We start from the raw sequence: 20262 nt of genomic DNA on the forward strand, positions 1-20262 counted from the left end.
AAAACAACAGATCAGATGCAAGATGAAGGATCCTTTTTTGTCCCTGAATTGAGATAAGAAAATATCATCAGAAGCAGATGGAGGCTAAGTGCTTATTCCTGGAAGAGGCCTCATTTTTAGAAGGGAATTTAGAGATTATTCAGTGTCCAATTTACAGCTGGGTCAACAGAAACCAAGTGGCCAGTAGCTCTCATGGCAGTGTCATACTCATGGATCAGACAGAAGCTTCCCTGACAGGATTTTCCCTTAATGGCCTCAAATACCATTTACAAGAGGACTTTTCTTTGTGCATTTCTAAAGTGTATAATTATCCCAGTAGTTAGATACAACCTTGTCAATTATAAATAAATCATCACCTCGCCTCCTCATCACCATTAAGATGTATTTCATGCCCCAATTAAATTAACTCACTTGATTCTCTAATAAACTTTTGCAAAAGTTAACCACCTCCCTCAACTCCATCCAGCAAAGAATGCTGGCGGATGTCAGCCTCCTTTGGCTCCCACCTGACTCGCCCCTCAAATGTGACTTCTTCTGTGTGATCATCCCATCAATTTGGGGTCTTACGTGTGGTCTGGGGTGTGGCCACAAGGCGTGACTCATCTTACTGCAGTTGTATCAGGGGTCTGGACTGCACTGGGGATAGAGGCAAGTGAGGAGATCAGAGTCTGGGGACTCCCTCCTTCCAGTGGTCAGGTGGGTTGGGGTTAAGGTCAGGGTCTTGTTGAATTTTGTTAAAAATCATTGTGCTCTTTTGGAAAGTTAGCTTATATCTGAGATAGCAAAGATCATTAAGCGAATAGGAGATCTGTGCTTTTATTTTCACTGCTGTTAGCAAAGTTTGGGGGGAAGGAGACATTGACTGAGGAGTTTAATCAGAGCCAAGGGTGTTCCACAGGAATGTATTTGTTAGGCATGTTTTCCTATAGTGAAAGTCTTATACATTTCAAATACTTTTTGTGACTGTCCACAGACTTTTGTTTCCTGTGGGTTTGTAATTAAGCTATATGCCCTGGCGAGAAAAGAACGTCTAGGCACATGGATCCCTGGAAATATAGGTGCCCTGATGCTGCTTTACCAGTTCCCTAGCCCATAAAGCAGGAGAGGAAGGTGCTAGAACGTGTGGCCCACATGCTGCATAGACTGCCTACACCTGCACAGATACACAGTTCATGTGCCACCTTCTCTGGAAGCCCTCCTTGCACCTTAGGCTGGAAGGGAGCATCCCTTCTCAAAATCCCACTTGCCCTTTACCCATATCTATTGCCATGGCTCTGATCACTTTCTGCCTGGGATTGGAGTTAGTTTATGCCTTCTCACATCCTCACTGGGACTGCACCCTCCTTTGAAGACAGGGTTCAGGTCTACGTCATCTTTTTGACCCCTGCAGAGCTTTGCATATAGCAGGTATGACCTCTCATCTGTGGACAGTTCCACTTCAGGGGTGAGAGGTTCTTCTTTTTATTTGTCTGATGTCCTCCAGCAAGTGTCTTGCTCAGGGTGAAAATCAGAAGATTTTTTTGCCCCTTTTTAATTCTAGGGTGCTCTAGTCAGGCTTCCTTTGTATTTCAAGGGTCCTGGGATAAGGCAGTGTGGCTTCAGCAGGGATTCTAGGCTAAGCCAACAGGGTTTGTATCTACTGCTTTGGCTGGCCTCCTGTAGGGTGTCATGGGGTCCCTTCCATTCCTTGTACTCATGACAGTATCAGCCTTTGGGTAGGTCTAAGGCAGGTCATGACTAGTGAAACCCAAACTTTCTAAGGGCCTTATTGGAGGTAGTACATTCTTGTATTAATAGGATGTCTTAATTTTGTTTTTTTGAGTCAGAGTCTCACTCTATCACTCAGACTGGAGTGCAGTGGCAGGCTCATGGCTACTGCAGCCTCGACCTACTGGGCTCAGGTGATACTTCCACCTCAGCCTTCCAAGCAGCTGGAACCACTGGCATGTGTCACCACACCCGACTAATTTTTTGATTTATTGTAGAGATAAGGTCTCACCATGTTGCTGAGGCTGGTCTCAAACCCCTGAGCTCAGACAATCTTCTTGCCTCAGCCTCCCAAAGTGCTGGGATTACAGGCTTGAGCCACCGCACCCAGCTAAAATTTTTTTTAAAGAGGTTTTTTTATGCGAATAAAATTCTGTGTTTATGATAGAAAACTTAGGAAACACAAATTATAAAGAGAAAGCAATGCCATCTGTAGTTTTGCAATGCAGTAATCATATTTGGATATATTTTATTATTATATAGTGACATGTTATTCTGAAAACACAATTGGTTCATAATTTACATAAAGCTCTTATATATATTTAAAATAAAAATTACACATGCAGTACATATTCAGATAATTCATAAAGATAGAAAATGAAAAGTAAAGGTTTTCTGCCCATCCACCTGCCCTAACCCCGGGAGCTCTCTCCATCTACTCTTTCTAGATTCTTTTGTGTCCTTGGGGGAGGGATGCATGGACCAGCATGTATGTACAGGAATGCTTGGGCTTGAATTTGCTACTTTTTAAACCTAGAAACATGTAATGGGCATTTTCCCTTTTTAATAGCATTATCCCAGTCCATCATGAAGATGCCCAATCTTTATTCTCTGTTGTTTTGAGTTTCTTTTCAGTGTAGTTGTTATTAAAAGTAATGCTTCAAAACAAAGTCACCATTTACATATACATTTTGTCCACTTCTGCTTATTTTTTCAAGATAGATTTCCAGAAATGGAATTATTGTAGCAAAGAAAAAACTTTTTAAACATAGCTGTTGATGGGTATTATCAAAGTAAGATACATTTTTCTACAGATATGGGACCACTTTTGTTGCCTATCAATTCTTTCTGATGATTTTAAGACTTAACAAGTAACAAAAGACTTGTTCTTCATAAAAATTTCAAGCAATACAAAAGTACATGGAGGGGAAGAAAAGGGCCCCTTCTCAGCCTTTCTTCTCAACAGAATAAGAGCCCTGGTTAGAACCAAGCAGGAATCGGGCAAACCTGAATTCAAATCCAAATGTTCCTTCTGGTCAGCTTTGTGATATTGGATTAGCTGCGAACTCACTGAGCCTTGGTTTCCTCTTCTGTAAAGTGTTATTAGGATACATTGAATGTCTGCAGAGGCCTGGCCTGTGGTAGGCACTATGACCATGATCTTCCTTGTTGATTGCCTTTTCTCTGTGTCATGTGTATTCTGCAGACTCGGGCTGAGATCACACTAGAAAGCAATTCCCTCATTCTGATAAATGCTGACCCTTTTCTGCAAGATTGCTTTAAAATTCGAGTCGATGGAATCACAAGGCTGGGAGCTCCCCACACAGGACATGGGCTTCCAGCAGCTCAGAGCTGATGCAGTTCCACCAAGTTCCAGCAACTGTCCTAGCATGGTTGTCCTACTCTTTGAGAAGCAAGATTTTGTCACCCCTTTCTGAATGTAGACACACTCTGGATGTCTATTCTTGAGAACTCTTATTAGGTAGAGAAGAATCTGACAAGAGAAGTCCCAGCTTGGATGGGCATTTGCTAAGTGTCCCCTTGGAACTCTAGCCTGCTCAAAATTTTAGGCATGACACCAGAAACCCTGCTATTTATATTGCACTAAACTCTGCAAATATCTTTAGCAACACTAAGCCCTGGATGTTTTAACTGCATCTCTAATTATAACCTTTTCAACATTTACGGTGGTGCCACACCATCCTGATTAAAGTGCCATGGCGAGCAATTCTGTTTGCGCCTGGTAGAAGCATTGCTGATGGGAAGGTGTCATGAAAGCTGACCTTCCATCACTTCCTAAGTGAACCATCACTTAGGTACCAGTAGAGGTCCTAGGATTCAAAACCTCCCAGGTGAGCCATCTCCCTGCATGGTCTTTAGGAGCAAGCATGTTGGGTGATTCCTGGGAGCCACAGGAAGTCTTGCTCTTGTGATAGCATTTTCCTTTCGTTGGTCTCACATCATTCCATGTACCTGATCAACATCTACTGGGTGCGTGGAAGAGGGGGAGGCTCTTCAAGAGCTCAGCCAACAAGTGGTAACAAATTATTTCATGTGTTTGTCAAAGGGTTATTGAGCATCTTCTGTGGTAGGAATACATGCTGCTATAATAATGGCCAGTGATTGAATCTGTGGGTGGGATGGGCACCGGAGTAGATTGGGTTCTCCGGAAATGGATGCTGTGTTTGGGCTCACCATGTTTATTAGGAATCCACACCTGACAAAGGAGGGATAGAGGCAGGAGTGACCAGAGAGACACATTATCAAGGGTTGATACCAATTTCTACAAGGCTTCAGTCAATCCAGCAGGGAGCTGTGGAGTGAATTTGTCCAACAGAGTTGATCCCTTGGGGCCCAAATGGTGGGGCTTCTATACTCCACATCACTCCATCATCAGTTACAGGCTGTCCCAGGAAGGGTAACTTTGGATGAGGCCACTCTCTGCAGCTGAGGATGACCTTGAAGGAACTGACAGCCAGGGGCTGTCTGCTAAATCCATTCCCCAAAGTCATGTGGCAAGTTCTTCCCTGAAGGGCACTGGGCTGATGCAACTCTGTGGCAGGCAAAGCTTGATGAAGGAGCTTGGGAGGAGACAGGAGCAGAAAGAACTTTCCAGGAGGGCAGAATGTAGTGAGTAAAGGTCTGGAGGCAGAAAAAAAGACATTGTGAGGGAGAGCTTGTATGAAAAGCATTGCAGCGTAGGCACCTGGACAGAGAGGCTGTCATTGAGAAATGGACAGGGGTCACCTCTTGTGGCCTCTTCTCCATTGTTTGCTTTCTAGCTATCCTCTGAAGCCTGTTGGTCCCACCTACTCTAAGGAAACCAGGCCAACCTGGGATGTGTCTTGCTGAGTGACCCGGATTGGCCTTTGTTCTTTGTCCTCCATCTAGTTAATCTTGGGCATCTGGGGAGATTATCTGCTTCTTTCTGCATGAAGTCTGGATTTTCAAGGCTCAACTCCTCCTTGACAAATGTTGAGGTGACTTCTGGGGCAACTGACCAGGGCCTTGAGAATCTCCCTGGGCTGGATCATTTCTCTTCATGGGCTCTTTTGAGGTGAATACAGGGCATCTGGATAGAGCTTCCCTAGTTCTATCCAAGCTGAGAGAGGCCACTGTAGCCCTCAGACAGGAATCCAGGCCAGAAGTCACCAGCCAGGCAATCAGTATTTGTTGGGCATCTATCTAGTAACCCCTAAGGTAGTGGTGAAAGACTGGTCTTTGGTCTGGAATGCTTGTCTGTTTGGATTCCTCAGCCAGCTCCACAGCTGAAGGGCTCTTCATAGGCAGTGATGCCATTCAGTCTCACTGGTCATCCAGGGGTCTCCTTAGCCAGGAGACACAGAAACAGAAGCTTCACCTGACAGAGGTAGGTTCCCAGGATCCACCCAGCTCCCTCCGATGCCAACCTTCCCAGCTAAGTGCCTTCCTCCTTCACACTTGCCCCATTCATTTTCCCAGCTCCTGCCTTCCTCTGTCTCTCCAGCCTGTGCCGCCTCTTGACTGACAAGGGACATACTTTGAGTCCCTCTTACATGAAGTTGAGTTTCCTTTCATGTCCTCAGAGGGCCCTGGCTTGGGTGTTGTCGTGGTATTTTGGGATTTGATGAAGGAGCAGAGATAGGGTGGCCCTGTTGCCTGTTTGTGCTAACTTCCCTCAGCCTTGACCGATGACTGTGATGACATCTGTGGACAGTAGGCAGGACCCTGGTGTGATTGGGTTTCCTGAGTTATTCCATATCAGCACTCAGGAAGCCAGTCACTGGTTGCTAATTGTGCTAGCGTGTACCTGGTGTGGGGTTTGGGTTTCAGGTCTTTTCCTTGGTCCCTCACTTCTTCCTTCCCTCTCAATGCTGAGTCCTGTTAGGAAATACTGCACAGCTAAAAACAACAAGTGCTCTATGGGTATAGTAATAGAAATATTCAAAAGTAGAGTTCATTAGAAACTTTCAGTAAAGAACCTTGTTGAAATTGGTCATTCACTGATATTTTTCTGATCAACAAATCAACCACAACAATGGCAAGAGATTTGTATTTGTTGATTTTCCCATATATGTTTGCAGTGTGTGTGTGTGTGTGTGTGTGTGTGTGTGTGTGTGTGTGTTGGAGGAGAGGAGAGGAAGATCCAGGGATTTTTTTTCCCTTTAAAATCCCTAGCACAAGCGGGGCACAGTGACTCATGCCTATAATCCCTGCACTTGGGGAGGCTGAGGCTGGAGGATCGCTTGAGGCCAGGAATTTGAGAGCAGCCTGGGCAATGTGAGACCTCATCTCCCCAAAACATCAGAAAAAATTTTGCTGGATGTGGTGGCATGCACCTGTAATCCCAGCTACTTGGGAGGCTGAAGCAGAAAGATTGCCTGGGCTTAGGAGGTCCAGGCTGTGGTGAGCTGTGGTTGTGCCACTGTATTCAAGCCTGGGTGACAGAGCGAGACCCTGTCTTAAAGAAATAAACATAAAAAAAATAATAAATAAACATAAAATGAATTAAAATCCCAGCATAGCTCAGCTTACCCATGGGACCTGTCTCAGCTCTGCACACTAGCTCCAGGTTGCTGGATATTCTTGGAGCTTGCCAAGTAGAAAGCTGAGGTCCTAGCCACATTTCCCCCCACCCCCGTGATTTCCCTGACTTTTTTGGAAGATCCAGGGATTTTTTTTCCCTTTAAAATCCCTAGCACAAGTGGGGCACAGTGACTCATGCCTATAATCCCTGCACTTGGGGAGGCTGAGGCTGAACAAAGCTCCTTCTGAGGTCTAAACACTGCTGAGTGGTCCTTGCTTTGGGATTCCAGAATTCTGGCCCTGTCTGGGGTGATCCTTGTGCATCTCTCTCATAGGTACTCCTGCAACCTGGTTGAGTTGCTATAGAAACCAGATCTCACAGTATGGTGTAGGCATGTTTACTTCTCCATGTCCTGCCCCTATCTTGGGAGATAATGGTGGTGGTGACAACTGTATTTCACTGTTCAAGCGGAGAATTTCTTTTGTCATCCAGTGATGCTTTTCTAGGACCCAGTCATGGCAAGGCATCAGTAACTCTTGGGATGCATTTCTCCCCTTGCTTGGGGGGAGATTTCACCTTCAAAGAGGCTGTCCAGCTACTACTTAGGGCTCAGTGGGGGTCACTGGAACAGAGTGTCCTCAAGCCTTTCTGAATGCCTGGGAAGCTCCTGGGATAACCTCCAGAGTGGTCGGGCCCCTGGGACTGATAACCATCCTGAGGACAGCCTCCCCCTCCCAACACAGGAGACAAGCGAGGCATATGGTATGGCATTATAGCATTTTACAGCTCACGGACCAGCTGATAGGTTGGTGAATAGAATTGCCATGTGGCAAATTAAGGGGGCTTCAAATCAGCTAACAGGTGTTGTTTCATTATCAATTTCAATCAAAGTCATTAGTTGCTATTTAAGGATCTAGCTGCTTGGCCACCTACAACATACTTTATCTAACTGCTGCAGCTTTTGAGAAGAGAGATAAGGTCTCTTTCTCTTTGCCCACCTTTCTTCATCCTTGGAGAATTTACCGTGGTGAAACGTTGGGTGAGTCTCAGGACTAAGCCTTTTCCCAGAGCAGAAGGAATCTGAACCAGTCACCACAATCATTCTGCAAACTTCAACCTTATTAAAAAACCTCCTACTATGTGCTTGTCACCTTTCTAAATTGACCAGCCTAGTCAGCATAGCAAGACCTCATCTCTACAACAATCCAAAAGTTAGCTGGATGTGGTGGCACTCACCTGTAGTCCCAGCTACTTGGGAGATTGAGGCAAAACGATCACCTTAGCATAAGGTTGAGGCTTTGGTGAGCCATGACCATGCCATTGCCCTGTCTGGATAATAGAGTGAGACTCCAACTAAAAAAACAAAAACAAAAACAACCCTCCCCCCCAAAAAAAGTCCTTTGCAGGTTTTTAAAAAAATGACTGAGCATCCAATGTGTACTTAAAAAGTATATACAATCTATCTTATTTACAGGAAGTCTCTATTTATCTATATCTATATCTTTCTTTCTCTTTATGACTTATTTTTGATTGATAGATAATAAATGTGCATATTATGTACACATCATAATTTAATGCATTCATATAAATTGTACAGATTAAATCAATGTAATTGGGATACATATCACCTTAAATATTTGTCTTTTTCCTAAGTTATAAACACATGAACTATTCTCCTAGCTATTTTGAAATATATAATCAATTATTGTAAACTATAGCCATCCAACTCATCTATCAAACACCAGGTCTTATTTCTGCAGGATATCTATATCTATCTATATCTATATCTTTATTTTAAAGATGTGGGGTACAATTCAGGGTTATGTATGCAAATGTTCATTTTGTAGGTACCCTTGTTGATGAGGTGTGTCCCTCCCTATTTTTAATCTTCATTTCTTTGTTGAGAAAATTGAGGCATTTGGAGGTTAAAGGAAGGACTAGTGTTCACCTAGATAGGAATTGGCATAGCTAGGCCTTGACCCTGGCCTCTTTTTTCCAAAACCCACTCCCTTCATGTTCCACCTGAGAGCCAGCACAGTGCCCAGTAGGGCTGATTCCTCATGTGCTGAGGTCCCTGTGCTTCATGAGGGCCTGCTACTCTCTCCAACTGGCAGCATCTCACCTGTCCTCCATGATGTCCATGGAGCCTAGCCTGGCCACACTTGCATAAAGCAGAATTCTCTAAGCCTTGATCATAATCCATAAATGCCTCTGAAGATGCCCATGATGGGTGCTTTGTGATGGATCTGAAGGAGGTGTGTGATGGTGGCAGACTCTATGAACTCAGTGGCTTCAAAACAATGAGAAACTTAACCCTTGGTCTGTAGGAGTGTTCCAGAAGCCTGCTGGAACCACTGAGAACTTTCCCTTGGAAAAACATACATGGGCCTCTGAGAGGGATGACCTTTCTCCTCTTCTTGGGGAGCCAGTCTTGTCCCTCTTAGGGAGACTGGTGTCCCGCAAGGGCTTTGTCCTTCACCTGGTTGCCCTGTCTGTGTGTGAGTACCCAATCACCTCTGATTCCATTGGTCATCATGGTGTCATGTATCTGGGCAAACACATTAACTGAAAAGCAAACACGTGTTAGGAAGAAGAGCTCTCCCCACACCTTGGCCACCTGTGCAGAGTGGGAGCCCCTGAGTAAGGGTGGAGGTAAGATGACAGAGGGTAGACAGCAGGTGTCAGGCACTCAGGGAAACACATTCAGATTCATACTGCACTTGATTGGGAGCCCCAGGTACTGAGTCCTCTGGTTCCCTGGCTGTTCCTTTGGGATGTGAAGGGAAAAAGGGAAGAACAGAGAAACCAATTGCTTAGCAAACATGCTGAATCCAGTGCAGTGGCATGCTAGGAGTCAAGCTCATATAAAAGCTGCCAGCGACACACCTTAGCAAGCATTTGCTGTTGTCAAGCTCTAAGTGACACTTTTTACTTGCTTTTTCCCAACAGGTCCTCATAATCCTAAGAGTTAGTACTGCTATTGTGCCCATTGTACAGTTGAGGAAGCTGAGGCAGTAAGCAATAAAGCCTTTTGCCAATGGTCTCACAACTAGTAAAGCAGCAGACACATTAGGCCAAGCTAGGCTCATCTGACTTTAACATGGGTTGCCACTGGGATGAGGGTGGGGATAGCTAGAAGGAATACCTTAAGAGCTCGGGCAAGAGAGGGTATACTTGTGAAGTACAAAATATCCTTATAGATGAAAAGTGGCAGGAGTCCAGGTGGCGAGGGGAAGGAGGGGAATCCTGGGTGCTAGGCTTCCTCCTGCAGGCACTGGGGATATTCACTGGGCTTACCTCCTGGTTCTGGGTCTGGAGGAATCCACTCCTTGGGGAAGCTGCTCTAACCTGCAAGTGGGGTGGGGGCAGGAGTGAAGGTTGAACATGGGTGCAGAGGGTGGTAAGGTAGGAAGAGCTTTGGGTGACTGGAGCTGGTCTTGACTCTGTAGGCAAGGAGACACCTAATGCAGATGGACCTTTTGAGTCTCCTAAGTGATCTCTTTCCTGAAACCCATCCACTCTAAGAACTGTGGGTGACCCCAGTGCATCTCCCTGCTGGCTCAGCTGTTAGGGGGCCGTCCCTAGCAGATCCTAGGTGGTTATGAAGCTGCCCTGAGGCTATGGTGGCTCAGATGGAAGAAAATGGCCTGGATGGAGGGAGTGAAACCCCTACTCTCCAATTCTGCCAAAGACCCTGTCTTTGTTTGCAAGACCAAAAGAAATTTTCAGCCTATTGTCCAATGCTTCTATTTATAGCCTCCAAATAATTAAGCAGATCAGCCTATCCAGGATCAGAAAGGGCCGCCTAGCTTGTGGACCATATGGTGAGTCTGCAGGGTCGCCGAGTGGTTAATAGGAGGGAAGAGAGAGGAAAGAGTTGGGAGAGGCTCTTGTTGATGTTCATGCTTCATTTCTTCCCAGTGTGTTTTTGGTCAACAGAAAGATTAAAAATAGCATTAAAAAATCTTGCTCACTGGATGTGAGCCTGGGGGTTTGGGTGGCGGGGGTGGGAAGGGGACTTTGGATCTTATTTCCCTGCTTCCCTGATGACACAGAGTGCCAAATTCTAAAGAGTCCTGGGAGGAAACCTACCTCAAGACTTCCAACTGAAGTGTATCCCTTCCTGGGCAGTCTCTGTAGAGTGTCATGACCTTAGCCTCTTGCTTTCCATTGCCAAAACCCAAGGGCTCTTTGGTGAACACCTGGGAGGTTTCATCAGGTTCCTCCCTTGCCCCCTAGGGTATCCAGTGCAACACCAGCAGACATTTTGGTCATTAAACTCTTTTAGTCTCACTAAAATTCCTCCATGATTCTCTATTACTTATAGGGTGAAGTTCAGACTTCATCTCAGCTCACACCTAAGCCATCTTCAGTCATTTGGGGGTACCGCACCTTTCCAAACATAGTAGCTGCCCCTTTGAATTTTGATTCTTGCTGGAATGCTCTCTCTCTCTCTCTCTCTCTCTCTCTCTCTCTCTCTGCCTCTTTCCTGTTCAAATCCTGCTCACTCTTCAAAAGCTAGTTACATTCAACCTTCTCAGCTTCCTTCAATCTGAGAATGAGCTTACAGTTGGCTTTTTCTTTCTTTTTCTGGACCTTTAGAGCAATTCTGTCTAAACACTTTCATTTGGCAATTAATCATGTTTCCCTGGCAGCATCTTTCCCACTATTATCTCAAAGAGTTATTTAAATATTGTATCAGCATTTGAATCTTCACATTTGTCCTGTTCCCTTCCTTGGACCAAGTCTGCCTGGAGGGCAGAGAGGGTTTTCAGCTTCTCTAGCGGCAGCATTTGGTGGGGGTTACCCATATGAACTCCAGAAACTAACTACTGTCTATGTTACATTCTAGCTCTGCCTCTTACTAACCATATGACCTTAGGAAAGCTTTAGCCTTTCTGTGCCCCACCTTCCTCATCAACACAATGTGGATAAAAAGCACGCCCTCCTCACAGTTGGTGTAGGGATTAAATGAGCTAATATGTGCAAAAGGATTAGATCAGTGCCCTGAACTATCTGCTGCACCCCTTAGTGTGCCTCTCTCCCCTCCACCTGGCGCCTGGCTCACTATCTTGGATGTAGGAGATGGGCTAGAATTTGCTTGGTCTTTTCATTTGGTGTGGAGTCATTTGTACAGATGAGAAAGCTTTGAGCCAGAGAGGGTAGGAGGGTTTCTTAAGGACACACAGCAAGAAGGGGTAGAGAACCTATAGTGTCAGAGCTGAGAGTCCAGCACTCCCCGCCCCGGCTCCAAGCCCTCTCTGTTCATATGTGGCCCCATTTGCAGGGTCTTTACTTTGCACGGGACACCAGAGAAAGCTGCTTTTTATGGTTGGGCAACTTTTCCTTGAAGCAGATGGACTAGAAGGTTGCCGCTACCCTGCAGGACCCTAGGGGGACTGTTCACATTGCATTCTTTGAGCTTGTTTTGTTCCCTCTAGATACACAGAGGACCCTGGTGGAAAATCTCTGTGACATCCCTTCCATCCCACTCCTGGGAGGCCCCCTGCAGCTGAAAGACAGGATACAACAGGGACACCAGGTGCTGTTATAATCCCATGGGAGCAGGTGGAAGGGCTCTGAAGTTAGGCAGGGCTGCCCTTACCTCATACTGCCTCTCCCGCTGTCCTCTGGCCACTTTCAGAAACAACCCAGGCTGACCTAACCTTCAGGGAGATATTTCGAGGTGATGAACTTTCCTCAATATCATTCCTTCTCCGCTCTGTGCCGAGGGAGAGATCAGAGCTGGTTGCTGGGCTGTGTGTTGTGTCGATGGGCACAGATGTTCCCAGATCAACAACCTCCTCCCTGCCTGCCCCCAGTCCACTCCCCAGCCATGGAGGGATTGGGATGAGTGGGTTTCAGAAGATGCCTAATTATTTCTAATTCACAAATGGCTACGTCCGAGCTTAGCCTCAAAAGTGCCTTCCAAGCTGCTTTTTAAATGGAACCAAAGGAGACAATCTTTGGAAAGATGTGTGATAAAGCAATACAGTAAAATGTAATGTTCATGGTAGAATCTGGGTGGTGAGGATTCAGGTGTTTTCTGTGCAGTCCTTTCAACCTTACCGTATGTTTGAAAGTTTTGATTAAAAAATGTTATGAAGAGGAGGAATAAGGACTTTGCAGTTGATTGAGTAGCCGATCCTGGCTCTACCCCTTTCTGACTGTGTGACCTCAGGCAAATTACTTAGTCTCTCAGAGCCTCCGTTTCCTCATTTATAAAAACAGGGCTAATCCTAAAACATTTCATGGAATGGTAAGATAATGCGTTTGAAATACATCTTAGGTAAAGACCTGGGACAAAGTTTGGTGAATTTAAAATCCAATTGATAGATATCAGCTATCATTATTATCATCAAATAGAGAGCTTTGTGTAGATAGGGTCTTAGAAGGGACCATTGCATTAGACAGTTTGAAAGTTATTAGTAGCCTGGAAAAAAAAAATTTAGGAGCATGGTGGTAGAAGTCAGATGATGGAATTTAAACAGAGAGGAGGGTGGGTGAAAAAGTTAAGGCCGCAGGCATAGACTCCTCTCTCAGAAGGTTTGTTAGAAATAGGAAAGAAGATTAGGACGAGAGCTTGAGAGGGAAGGGGGTTTAGAGGATGGCTTGAGTCCCAGTAGTAGCTATGTTACCTGGGAGCAAAAGCATGGAACCATCCATGCTGCCCATCGAAGCTAGACTGGCTAAAAAAATGTGGTACATATACACAATAGAATATTATGCAGCCTTAAAGAAGGACAAACATATGGACTTTGCAGCAACTTGGATGGATTTAGAGTCTATCATAATCAGTGATCTGTCACAGAAACAAAGAACAGAGTACCATATAGTCTCACTCATAAGCGGACCTGGAACAATTATCATAATACTATGAGAAAGGGATTGGCAGTAGTGGGAAACTGCCAGGGGAAGGAGGGGCACCCCTCATCAACAAGAGTACCTGACTAATGAACACTTGTATACCTAATGCTGAATTGTACCCTACATCTTTATAATAAAAAAAGAAATGCAGAATGCCTGCACATGGCAAAGTTTGAGATGCTCCATGCTGTGATCCACAGTGGATTTTCTAGAACTAGAAGGGCCTCAGATGCCCAGTCTCAATGCCTGAATCAGGAGGCACCAAGTCAAATGCCCCAGCTGGGAATTTTGTCATCTTTATTTGGAATTAAGAAGTCCCAGATAGGGCCCTACCTGCCCTTTGCAGAGGCCCCTCCCAGCTCTAGAAACAGATCAGATCTGGTTTGTCCCACTCAGAAGCTGTGATTACCCTCTTTTTGCCATCTTCTTGCCAATCTCCTCTGACCAAAGTGGTCTCTTGGAGGAGCCACGGGGTTGACAATACATAGGCTATGCAGTAATAAGGCAGGGGCAGGCAGCAGGCTGGCTTGATGCCCTGAACTCGGGGAGTTTCTGGAACATCTAACCCAGAGAATACATCCATGTTTGTTGTCACTTTCGAGGTGTTTATACTTTTAAAAAATTGAAGGCCAACAGAAAAATTGAGGGAAGTCCATATGAAAGTATAGATTTTGCCTGAAATCCCAGCTACTAGGGAGGCTGAGATGAGAGGATCACTCTATCCCAGGAGTTTAAGACAATGGGCAACATTGCAAGGCCCTGTCTCAACAAAAAATAAGAATTAAAAAAAACCTAGCTAGGCATAGTGCATGTACTTGTAGTCTCAGCTATTCAGGGGCCTGAGGCAGGAGGATCATCTGAGCCCAGGAGCTCAAGGATGCAGTGAGCTATGATTGTGCCACTGCACTTCAGCCTGGTTGACAGAGACAGACTCTGTCTCTAAAAAAAATTTTTTTAAAAATATAAATTGGCTGGGCTCGGTGGCTCAGCCTATAATCCCAGCGCTTTGGGGGGCCGAGGTGAGTGGATTGCTGGAGCCCGCGGGTTTGAGACCTGCCTGGGCAACTTGGCGAGACCTCATTTCTACAATAAATAAAAAAAAATTAGCCGGGTGTGGTAGCGTGCGTCTGTAGTTCCAGCTACTTGGAAGGCTGAGGTGGAAGGATCACCGGAACCCAGCAGGTCGAAGCTGCGGTGGCCGGGAGTGTGCCACTGCACTCTAGTCTGAGTGATGGAGTGAGATTCCAACTCAAAAAAAAAAAATGTGTGTGTATATATATATATATATATATATATATATATATATATAATTTAATAAATTTTTTTTTAAAGTCTAGATTTCTAGCTTCTCTGTACTGGCAGGAAGAGGCCGAGCGCTTACCTGGGTCTGAGTGGCCCCTGCTGTCTAAGCCTGGGCAGGTGATCTCCAGGACACCATAGTCTCTGATGGCCTATTCAGTTCTGAGTTCCCTGAGTCACTCTTCAGAGCATTTGAATTTGTCACCCCTAGTCAAATGAAGCCTCTTGCTTTAAGGAAGAGGATACTAGTCAGGCAGGTTAAGGGATTTGCCTAAAGTTATCCATGTTGTCACAGAGCTCAGCCCTGGCCCTGGTGCAGGCCTCCTGCCTCTGTCTGCTGTGGCCCTCTCTCTGTGGGTGTCTGGACCCTGCCATCAGAAGCCCTGTTAAGCTCTGTGAAATTCTGAAGCTCAATTCAGTAGGCCTTGCTTCTTGCTCTCAGGGGCCCCCTGGGGGACGTGTTAGGAACGTATGTAACACTTATAAAATCATCACAAGCCGAGTTCCCCTTGGTGAGTCGTTCTGAATTTCCTATCCATGCATGTTCTTACATCTCTCTGCTCCAGAATGTCACCTGTTGTAAAACTATATAATAAGAACTTTAAAGACATTTACCAAAGCAGTCATAATCCCACCACCTTAGCACAGCAGCTGTCCCTACCTTTGATTTTTAGAAACGCTTTCAATCACAGAAAAGACGATTATTTTTATCCTGTGCCACTGACAGTATATTTCAACCAAACTTCCTGCCTCCCACCCTCCCTCTCTCCCCTTCCCTTCTCTTCCTGCCTTGTCTTTTCCTTTTCTTTCTATCCTTTCCCACCTGCTACCTATCAGGCATCACAATCCTTCTATATACATTCAGAGTGTGTCTCTTGAAGTAGCGTATAGTCCTTCAGCCCTGCTCACTCAGTAGCAACCCAGGCCCACCCTAGATAATGGAACTCTGTGCCCTACTGTCTGGTGGGCAGGGTAAGTCCCAGGTCCTAGGAGGCAGAGGGTGGAATGCCAGCTCTGGCAATAAGCTAGCCATATGCCTTCCCAGGGTCTCTTTTCCATCTACTCAAGTGGAACACTTTGACTGAAGGAGTGTGTGTGTGTTTGTGTGTGTGTGTGTGTGTGTGTGTGTGTGTGTGTGTGTGTGTGTGTGGTGTGTGTGTCTGTAAAGAAATAAGACTGGAATGGTGGGGCTTCAGGTACCAAAATCCCTCTCCTTGCTTTCCTGGTATGTTCAGATAATCCTCTTTGGATGCCTCTGTCCTATTACAATTCTTAAGCTTTGTAGTCATCTTTACTGTATGCAACATTCTTAGCATTTATGTATGTTCATTTTAAGAAACAGTTATTGCACTGTGTGCCTGAGGGACGCATTTTAGTACATAGTGATTACAACATGTCATTAGAAAGATCACGACATATGCTGCTGGAAACAGCCTTGCTCCAGTGCTATTGTAGTTGTGCGACCTTGGCCAAGTTACTTTACTTCTCTGTGCTCATTTGCTTTTTCTGTAAAAAATAAATAAAAACTGTGTGATAAAGCAATTGTGGGAGACAGAATCAACCCTCTTCAGCTTCGTTGTTAAAGAATGATGTGGAGGCTCAGAGATTGGTGGAGTGAAGCAGCCCTTTTAATATAGTATTTGCAAGAATAGGCTTCTCTCAGGTGAGCAGGCACACCGAAGCCAGAAAGACCAGCACTTTTATCCCTAAAACACAAGTCCCTCTTCTGGTTCCTCATAGAAGAAGTTACAGGTTCCCATGTAAGTCAACTGCGTGACATATTTTGACTGGCTTACAGAATCATTTCATTTGCATGTCCTATTTGCCAATTGGCTTACAGAATCATTTTATTTGCATATCCTATTTGTTGATTGGCTTACAGAATTACCTGCCAAAAGTTTAAACATGAAGTCTGCCAAAGTAAAAAGTCCCTGAAAAGGAAGATCAAAGAAGCAGGAAGTGAATCAGCAAAAGAGAAGCACAAAGCATTTAGACACCATCTTGAAAACCCAAGATAAGCTAGGCTCCATTCTGAAAATAAATCACCATTCTTATTTTCTACAGCAATTCAGTAAAATTCAGTAAAGTTCATGGTAGAATATAGGTGATGGGAACTCAGGTGATCTCTGTGCAATCCTTTCAACCTTACTGTATGTTTGAAAGTTTTTATTAGAAAATGTTGTGGAGAGGAGGAGTAAGGACTTTGCAGTTGACTGCCTGAGTAGCAGATCCTGGCTCTACCCCTTTCTAGCTGTGTGACCTTGGACAAATTACTTAATCTCTCTGAGCCTCCATTTCCTCATTTATAAAAATGGAGCTAAATTAACCCTGCTGGGAGGATTAATTAAATAAGATACTGTACGTTAAGCACTCAGCTCAAAAGCTGGCAAACCCACAGAGCAGGGCTTCCAGTTCCCTCCCTGTCCCCTACAAGTTTTCTTTAGAGCTTGAGAACCTGCCAAGTAGTTAATAATCTGTTAACAAACACTTAAGCGCTCAGGGAAGCTCTGACTACAAAGGATTGCTTTTGGAGAGTGCAGAATCTTCTTGTAATGTAAATAGTCAACTCCAGTTTAAGTTTTTAAGTTTGGTAAGCCTCAAGGATACCCAATTAGGTTGCCCCAGCTCTACCTGGGGTTCTGGGGAGGTCTATTCAAGTTGGATGTTGCTTGAGAAGCAGGGCCTGGCATGTGGCCTGCAGAGGCCAGCTTTGCTGCGGATTTGGACCAGGCTTGTACAAGCTCCTCCAGCAGGTCTAAGGAACATCTGGAAAACCAGTGCAGTTCTTCACAATTCAGATGTTCTTTACCTGCAAGGCCTTGACACATTCATTGCCTCCATTTCTTGAGGGCCATTTAGCTGAACTCCAATAAGTGGTGGAAATACACATACACAAATAGGTGGTCTATGATCAGAATTTTTTTGTATTTATAGTCTGGTATCTTTTTTCTTATCATAAAGATGTGGGGTAGGTATACAAAGGTTGATTATGCAGGCACCCTTGTTGATGAGGTGTGCCCCTCCCTCCCCTAGCAGTTTTCCTCAACTGCCAATCCCATCCCCTCTGCCCTGACAGTTTCCCACTACTGCCAATTGCTTTCTCACAGTATTATAATTGTTCAAGGCCTGCTTGTGAGTGAGAACATATCGTACTCTGATCTTTGTTTCTGTGATAGATCACTGAGTATGATTGACTCTAAATCCATCCAAATTGCTGCAAGCTCCATGTTTGTCCTTCTTTATGGCTGCATGATATTCCATCATACCACATTTTTTTAACCAGTCCAGCTTTGATGGGCAACATAGTTGGTTCCATGTTTTTCTATTGTGAATAGAGCTGCAACAAACATACATGTGCAGGTATCTTTTTTGTAAAATGATTTGAGTTCCTTTGGGTATATTCCCAGTAGGGGAATTGCTGGGTCATATGGAAGACCAATTTCTAGTTCTTTCAGAAACCACCACACTGTCTTCCAAAGAGGTTGCACTAGTTTGTGTTCCCACCAGCAAGGTAGAAGCATTCCTTTTTCTCCGAATCCTCACCAGCATCTGTTGTTTGTTTTATCAATGATGGCCGTTCTTACTGGGATTAGGTGGTATCTCAATGCGGTTTTGATTTGCATTTATGTGATGATGTGTGGGGCTGAGCACTTTTTCATGTGTTTGTTGGCTACCCATATATCTTCTTTTGAGAAGTGTCTATTCATGTCTTTTGCCCACTTTTTAATGGGGCTGTTTGTTTTTTTCCTTTTGGCGCATTTGAGTTCCTTGTAGATCCTAGATGTTAGGCCTTTATCAGGTATACAGTTGGCAAATATTTTTTCCCATTCTGTCTCCCTGCTCTCTTGATGGTTTCTTTTGCTTTGCAGAAGCTTGTTGATTTGATGAGGTCCCACTTGTCTATCTTATTTCTTAAAGAATGGGCATTTAGGGTTCTGAAGAGGAATTGATTGCCAGTTCTAATCTTCATAAAGGTGTCTCCTGTGTTTTCTAAGATTCTTATAGTTTGAGGTTTTACCTTTAGGTCTTTGATCCATTTAGAATTAATTTTTGTGTATGGTGATAGGTAGGGGTCCTATTTTAATCTTCTGCATGTGATCGGCCAGTTTTTCCAGCACCATTTACTGAATAGGTTCTTTCCTCTCCCCAGTGGTTGTTGTTGGAGGCTTTGTCAAAGATGAGATGGTTGAGAAATTGAGGTTTTGCTTCCAGAATCTCTGTCTTGTTCCATTGGTCTATGTGCCTGTTCTTGTACCAGCACCAAGCTTTTTGATTACTATAGCCTTATAATAAAGTTTGAAGTCTAAGAGTGTGATATCTCCGGCTTTGTTTCTTTTGCTAAGGATTGTTTTGGCTTTTCGTGGTCATTTATGTTTCCATATGAATTTCTGTATTGTCATTTCCAGGTCTGAGAGAATGATGTTGGTAACTTAATGGGTATTGCGTTGAAGCTGTAGATTGCCTTTGGTAGGATGGACACGTTAACAATGTTGATTCTTCCTATCCGTGAGCATGGAATATTTTTCTATTTGTTTGTGTCTTCTTGGATTTCTTTGAGCAGTGTTTTGTAGTTCTAATTGTAAAGGTCTTTTACTTTTCTGGCTAGGAAGATGCTGAGGTATTTCATTTTTTTAATGGCTATTGTGAATGGGATTGTGCTTTTAATTTGGGTCTCTGCCAGGCTCGGTGGCTCAGCCTATAATCCCGTGCCTTTGGGAGGTTGAGGTGAGTGGATTGCCTGAGCCCGCGGGTTCGAGACCCGCCTGGGCAGGCGAGACCTCATCTCTACAATAAATAAAAAAATTAGCCGAGTGTGGTAGCGCGTGCCTGTAGTTTTAGCTACTTGGAAGGCTGAGGTGGAAGGATCGCCTGAGCCCCAGCAGGTCGAGGCTGCAGTGGCCGGGAGCGGCCACTGCACTCCAGTCTGGGCGACAGAGTGAGACTCCAACTCAAAAAAAAAAAAAATTGGGTTCTCTGCCTGCTTGTTGTTTGTGTGTAGGAATGCAACTGCTTTTGCATGTTTATTTTGTACCCTGAGACTTTGCCAAAGTCCTTTATCAGTGCGAGCAGGTTTTTGACAGATTCTCTTGGATTTTCAAGGTATAGGATCATTCTATCATCAAAGAGGGATAACTTGACATGCTCTTTTCAATTTGGATATCCCTGATTTCTTTCTCTTGTCTAATTACCTGAGCTAGGACTTCCAACACAATGTTGAACAAGAGGGGTGAGAGTGGGCAGCCTTGTCTTGTTCCAGTTTTCAGGGGAAATGTTTCCAGTTTCTGTTCATTTAGAAATATATTAGCTGTGGGTTTATCGTAGATGGCACTTACTATTTTGAGGTATGTTCCTTCCATATCTAGGTGTTTGAAGGTTTTTATTAAGAAGGGATACTGGATTTTATCAAAAACTTTTTCTGCATCTAATGAGATAATCATGTGATTCTTGTTTTTACATCTGTTGATGTATTTAATTACATTTATGATCCTGTGAATGTTGAGCCAGCCCTGCATCCTGGGGATGAAGCCTACTTGGTCATGGTAGATGATTTTTGAGATGTGTTTTTGGATCTGATTTGCTAGAATCTTGTTGAAGATTTTTGC

At 44.4% G+C, this 20262-nt stretch overlaps 1 protein-coding gene across 1 annotated transcript in view; it reads left to right on the forward strand.

Moving 5' to 3' along the window:
• The window catches only part of KCNMA1 (potassium calcium-activated channel subfamily M alpha 1), a gene marked incomplete at its 3' end in the record, with an annotated part of 543667 nt that overhangs the window by 35656 nt on the left and 487749 nt on the right, over positions 1-20262 (forward strand). Inside the window, exons 10-11 of the mRNA XM_021712861.1 lie at positions 8821-8991; positions 11935-12035. Coding sequence (XP_021568536.1) covers positions 8821-8991; positions 11935-12035 — 272 coding nt within the window. The remainder of the gene's footprint in view (positions 1-8820; positions 8992-11934; positions 12036-20262) is intronic.

This window comes from Carlito syrichta, unplaced genomic scaffold (assembly GCF_000164805.1).
Source record: "Carlito syrichta isolate Samal-C Ts95f unplaced genomic scaffold, Tarsius_syrichta-2.0.1 Scaffold303673, whole genome shotgun sequence".
NCBI classification, from domain to species: Eukaryota; Metazoa; Chordata; class Mammalia; order Primates; family Tarsiidae; genus Carlito; species Carlito syrichta.